At 43.4% G+C, this 6,463-nt stretch overlaps 1 protein-coding gene across 7 annotated transcripts in view; it reads right to left on the bottom strand.

The window, feature by feature from the left end:
* The window catches only part of PANK2 (pantothenate kinase 2), a 39,362-nt gene that overhangs the window by 24,644 nt on the left and 8,255 nt on the right, over positions 1 to 6,463 (bottom strand). For 2 of the 7 annotated variants that reach the window (XM_017878174.1, XM_017878166.1), the window contains exon 2: positions 526 to 595. The exons of 4 other annotated variants lie outside the window; for them this stretch is intronic. In XM_017878174.1, the coding sequence (XP_017733663.1) occupies positions 526 to 595 (70 nt within the window). The remainder of the gene's footprint in view (positions 1 to 525; positions 596 to 6,463) is intronic. One more of the 7 variants, XM_017878182.1, reaches the window with a different exon arrangement.

The following is a 6,463-nucleotide window of genomic DNA, read 5'->3' on the forward strand; positions in this document are numbered from 1 at the left end:
AGAAAGACCAAAATCTTATGTGACTTCTAGAAATTTCCTTGGGGAGAGGGAAGACACCAATCATCAGGTTACTCTAAGTGTTAAACAGTGTTTATCAGTCAGGAGAGAAGGGAAAGACAACTTAGATACATCCTATTGAAATTTCAAGATATCATAAGGAAAAAACTGAATTCCTATAAAGATACATAAATCACATAAAAGTCAGTATTAGACTTTTCATCAGCAGCAGAGATGCCAGAAGACAATGGAGCACTGGCTTCAAAGTTATAAGGAAAATGATTTTGAAACTTGTATCCAGCCAACCAAATAAGCTTTGAAGTGGGAGTGCAAAAACAATTTTTACACATGTAAGGCATCAACTTTACTATTCAAAGACCTTCTCTAACATAATTGGTAGATGAATGCCATCATAATTTGAAAACATCCAAGAGCTTTAAGAAACTCTTTTGTTATCCAAGAGCTTTAAGAAATAAACTAAAGTACTGACTTTTACAAAAATAAGCAATCTGAAACTAAAATACTTACATGATTTCGACATAGGAAGTCGAAGAGGGAAGAGAAGGGAGAAGGAAATGAAAGCAAGCAGCAGTTCTGTCTTGTTGGAAAAGGGAAGAAAAGATAGATTCTGATTAATTCTACACAAGAATGGAGAAGTGATAGTTTAAATTTGTCAAAATTCAGAGGTGACTCCAGAGGAGAGAAAAGAAAAAAAAAAAAAAAAAAACCATGATTTTTACGTTAGAAAAAAAAAGGCTATCACTTAAAAAAAACTGACAAGAAAAGGTGAAAAGTATAGTAAATAGAAAACAGCCAGGTGTGGTGGCTCATGCCTGTAATTCCAACACTTTGAGAGGCCAAGGTGGGTGGATCACTTGAGGCCAGGATTTGGGAGACCAGTCTGGACAACATAGCAAGACCACATCTCTAAAAAAAAATTTAGGCATCATGACATGCACCTGTAGTCCCAGCTACTCCAGGGGCTGAGGCAGCAGGATTGCTTGAGCCCAGGAGTTTGAGGCTACAGTGAGCTGTGATAGAGCCACTGTACTCCAGCCTGGCAGCAGAGCAAGATCCCATCTCTTAAATAAATAAAGTAAGTAAGTAAGTAAGTAAATGAAGCCTGTAATCCCAGCACTTTGGGAGGCCAAGGCAGGTGGATCACTTGAGGTCAGGAGTTCGAGACCAGCATGGCCAACATCATAAAACCCCATCTCTACTAAAAATACAAAAATTAGCTGGATGTGGTGGTGCACACCTGTAACCCCAGCTACTCGGTAGGCTGAGGCAGGAGAATCACTTGAACCCAGGAGGCAGAGGTTGCAGTGAGCCAAGATTGTGCCACTGCATTCCAGCCTAGGCGACAGAGGAAGACTTCATCTCAAAAAAAGTAAAAAATAATTTGAAAAATAAATAATGATGGGAATGAATGCACTTATCAGTAATCACAAATAGGTCAAATTTCTCTTCTAGACTGAAGAGGAAATTCTGTGAGCTTAACCAGTAATTAGGAGAAAAAGGGAGAAATTCAAGTATATGTTGATGTAAAAAGACACTTCAAACAAGATTATACAAGTAAACTGAAAGAAAAATCGTAAATCATCCACAATGGAGTCACATCATGAGGAGGAGTTAAATGCTTTGCAAGATGAAAATGGCATTTAGTCAAAAGTATTACACATTATAAAAATCTTAAGCACTCCTAAGCATCTCACTAGAGAGGAATACTAGATAGAGCAGCTGATTTACATTTAAGAGCCATAGTACAGTAAAGGTCATACCTTGTTTCAAGACCAACATTTCATTTGGCAAAGAGCTATGCTCACATTATAAGTGATGCCCCTCCAGTCACTGCCCCTTCCTTTCCCTACAGGGGAAAGGAGATTCACCATTCTCATCCCCATACTCACTCATAATCACATAGTTACTGACGCAAACACTGGGTAGAATCACTGGCACCATTCACTTAACTCACTTGCTGAATTTATACAATTGAATTTAAATGACTAAAATAAATGCCTGGAGAATGCTACTCCACTATATCAAGCAAATGTTAACAGCAAGCAGATACAATACTAGCAGATCAAACAACACAAACAAAAAAGCATTAAGAGGGGACAAAAAAGAACTGTCTCATGTGCATAAAAAGTACAACTGATGAATGTAATAGCCATGTTCCTTATGCATATAACACATACTTAAAAAAACACTAACAAAGAGAAAGTGACACATCTACAAGTCAGTATGAGAATGACAGATCTCAGAAATTTGTAGATTGCACACACACCCACAAAACTATGGTAGAAAGAGACACACCCACAAAACTATGGTAGAAAGAGAATTTTAATATCATGGCTAATAAGGTGGATCTAGTAAACACAAACAGAACTCTGGAGAAAAAAAAAAAACGGCCAGACGCAATGGCTCACATCTGTAATCTCAGCACTTTGGGAGGCCGAGGCGGGTGGATCACCTGAGGTTAGCAGTTCGAGACCAGCCTGACTAACATGGTGAAGCCCAGTCTTTAATAAATACACAAAATTAGCTGGGTGTGGTGGTGCATGCCTGTAGTCCCAGCTACTTGGGAGTCTGAGGCAGGAGAATCACTTGAACCCAGGAGGTGGAGGTTGCAGTGAGCCGACATCGCATCACTGCACTCCAGTCTGGGTGACAGAGCGAGACCCTGACTCAAAAAAAAAAAAAAAAAAAAAACCTGCTGGGCTCAGTGACCCACGTCTGTAATCCCAGCACTTTGGGAGGCCAAGGTGGGTGGATCATGAGGTTAGTAGTTCGAGACCAGCCTAGCCAAGACGGTGAAACCCCGTCTCTACTGAAAACATAAAAATTAGCCAAGTGCGGTGGTGGGCACCTATAATCCCAGCTACTAGGGAGGCTGAGGCAAAAGAATCATTTGAACCCTGGAGGGAGAGGTTGCAGTGAGCCAAGATTGTACCACTGCACTCCAGCCTGGGCGACAGAGCAAGACTCTATCTCAAAAAAAAAAAAAAAAAAGTCAGGCAGGAAGGCTCATGCCTGTAATCCCAGAACTTTGGGAGGCCAACATAGGTGGATCCTTTGAAGTCAGGAGTTCGAGACGAGCCTAGCCAACATGATGAAACCCCATCTCTACTAAGAAAAAAAATTCAAAAACTATTAGCCAGATGTGGTGGCGCATGCCTACAGTCCCAAGCCACTCGGGAGGCTGAGCTAGGAGAATCACTTGAACAGGGTAGGCGGAGGTTGAACTGAGTCAAGATCATGCCACTGCACTCCAGCCTGGGCAACACCAACACTGTTTCCCAAAACAAACAAACAAACAAAAAAAACAGGCAAACATTCCTTTAAAAACCCATGAAGCATTCACAAAAGTTAACTGCACCAGCTTAAAGAACTTCAAATTCCAAAAAACAAGTCATTCACTTACTGCAAAACTTCAAAATTAGAAATTAATCCAACAGACAGAGATAAATGTATCTACTTGGAAATTTTAAACTATTAACTCTGGAATTAAAAGGAAATCAAAACAAAATTTATTTTTAAATGAATGACAATAAGAATACAATATAGGCCGGGCGCGGTGGCTCGAGCCTGTAATCCCAGCACTTTGGGAGGCCGAGACGGGCGGATCACGAGATCAGGAGATCGAGACCATCCTGGCTAATACGGTGAAACCCTGTCTCTACTTAAAATACAAAAAACTAGCCGGGCGACGAGGCGGGCGCCTGTAGTCCCAGCTACTCGGGAGGCTGAGGCAGGAGAATGGCGTAAACCCGGGAGGCGGAGCTTGCAGTGAGCTGAGATCCGGCCACTGCACTCCAGCCTGGGTGGCAGAGCAAGACTCCGTCTCAAAAAAAAAAAGAATACAATATATAGAAACCAATAGAATATACCCAAAGTAGTACTTAAACGGAAACATCTAGCCTTACATATTTATTAAATATACTCAACAAGAAAGCCTAAGGGCGAGGTAGCTCACGTCTGTAATCCCAGCATTTTGGGAGGCCGCAGCGAGTGGATGACCTGAGGTCAGGAGTTCGAGACCACTCTGGCCAAAGTGATAAAAACCCATCTCTACTAAAAATACAAAAATTAGTCAGGTGTGGTGGTGGGCTGCTGTAATCCCAGCTACTTGGGAGGCTGAGGCAGGAGAATTGCTTGAACCCAAGAGGCGGAGGTTGCAGTTAGCCAAGATCGTGCCACTGCACTCCAGCCTGGGCAACAGAAAGAGACTCATCTCAAAATAAATAAATAATAAAATAAAAAATGGAATCTAGTTGTACAGCAAGATTAACAGGCCATGGCCAAATGGGATTCTTCTCAGTAATGCAACGATGGTTTTTACATTAGAAATTCCAATTAGTAAGATGAAGGAAAAAAAACCATGGTTATCTCAACAGATTCCAAAAAATAAAATCCAATATAACCAATTCAAACCAAGAGGAATTTTTTTTTTGAGACGGAGTCTTCCTCTGTCACCCAGACTGGAGTGCAGTGGCACGGTCTCAGTTCACTGCAAGCTCCGCCTCTTGGGTTCACACCATTCTCCTGCCTCAGCCTCCCAAGTAGCTGGGACTACAGTCTCACTCTGCTGCCCAGGTGGAGTGCAGTGGCAGACCTCAGCTCACTGCAACATCCGCCTCCCAGTTGTTTAAGCGATTCTCCTGCCTCAGCCTCCCGAGTAGCTGGGATTACAGGCTCGTACCACCACGCTCAGCTAGTTTTTATGGTTTTAGTAGAGACAGAGGTTTCACCATGTTGGCGAAGCTGGTCTTGAACTCATAACCTCAACTAATCCGCCCACCTTGGCCTCCCAAAATGCTGGGATTACAGGAGTGAGCAACCGTACCCAGGTTTTTAGTTTTTTTTTTTTTTTTTTTTTTTTTTTTTTTGAGAGAGACAGTCTCACTCTGTCATCCAGGCTAGAGTACAGTGGTACAATCACCAGGCTCAAGCTCACTGCAGCCTCAACCTCCCTGGCTCAAGACAGCCTTCCACCTCAGCCTCCCAAGTAGCTGGACTACAGGTGCATGCCCCCACAACCAGTTAATTTTCGTAGAGAAGAGGTTTCACCATGTTGCCCAGGCTGGTCTCAAACTCCTGAGCTCAAGCGATCCACCTGCCTCAGTCTCCCAAAGTGCTGAGATTACAGTCGTGAGCTAATGCACCCAGCCTAGAGCTTTTATTATATCATCCCATTCCTCATATCTCACTGATAAGAGAAGGCCCCCGCCTTCTAGTTAGTGAGTTCTGGCCATTAATTTTCAGATATTTCAGTCTATTCACAGCCCTTAACATATTTCCTGATATTAAGACCTCCAAGGTACACTCAGTCTAGACAATCTATACTTGACTTAGGCTACATTTCCCAACTTATGCAAAGCACAAGGTCCCATTATAGGTCTCAACGACTGAAATGCTTTGAGAGTGTGGAAAAAACAAACTTCTTCCTCTGCTGTCACACCACAACAATGATCAACACATAAGACTTCTGTGAGCCCACACACAAAGCAAGCAACCAATTTCGCAACAGACACCAGCTGGATGCCCTCCAATGCAATTCCAACACTATCTACCTTGAGATAGCATCATATCCCACAGGTTGAGGGCTAAGTCCCTCTAAACTGCTCCTCCACCACACCTCTGCCAGACACCAGTCACCAGTCTGGGCCTCCAGAACTTCTGATCAACTGGCTTCAAGTTGGAGTTCCCATGACCCCTCTATGGTTTGGATTAATTTGCTAGACTGGCTCACAGAACCCAAGAAACACATTTACTGGTTTATTATAAAGGTATTTCAAAAGATTCAGAGGAAGAGACGCAGAGTACACGGTATGGGGGAGGGACACCGAACTTCCGTGCTCTCGGGTACTGCACCCTCCAGAAACCTCTTGTTTGGCTATCCAGAAGCTCTCTAAACCCTGTTCTCTTGGGTTTTTAACGGAGGCTTCATTAGTAGGTATAACTGATTAAATCACTGGCCACTGGTGATCAACTTAGAGGCTGGGGAGGAGTGAAAGTCCCAACCCTCTAATCCTGTCTTGTTCTTTCCACAACCAAGCCCCAGAGGCTTCCAGCCATCAGTTAACTCCTTAGCACACAAAAGGACATCACTGTGGAGTTTCGAAGGATTTTAGGAGTTGTATGCCAGGAAATGGGCAGAAGAGCAATACATATATATACTTCACAACATCACACTTTCCAATGGGAAATACACAGTTCAGCAGTCTGGGCACCGTGGCTCATGCCTGTAATCCCAGCACTTTGGGAGGTCAAGGTGGGCGGATCACGAGGTCAGCAGATCGAGACTATCCTGGCTAACACGGTGAAACCCCAACTCTACTAAAAATACAAAAAAATTAGCCGAATGCGGGTGGTGGCAGGCGAATGTAGTCCCAGCTACTCAGGAGGCTGAGGCAGGAGAATGGGGTGAACCCGGAAGGCGGAGCTTGCAGTGGGCCGAGATTGC

Source organism: Rhinopithecus bieti, unplaced genomic scaffold (assembly GCF_001698545.2).
Source record: "Rhinopithecus bieti isolate Rb0 unplaced genomic scaffold, ASM169854v2 scaffold_65, whole genome shotgun sequence".
Taxonomy (NCBI): domain Eukaryota; kingdom Metazoa; phylum Chordata; class Mammalia; order Primates; family Cercopithecidae; genus Rhinopithecus; species Rhinopithecus bieti.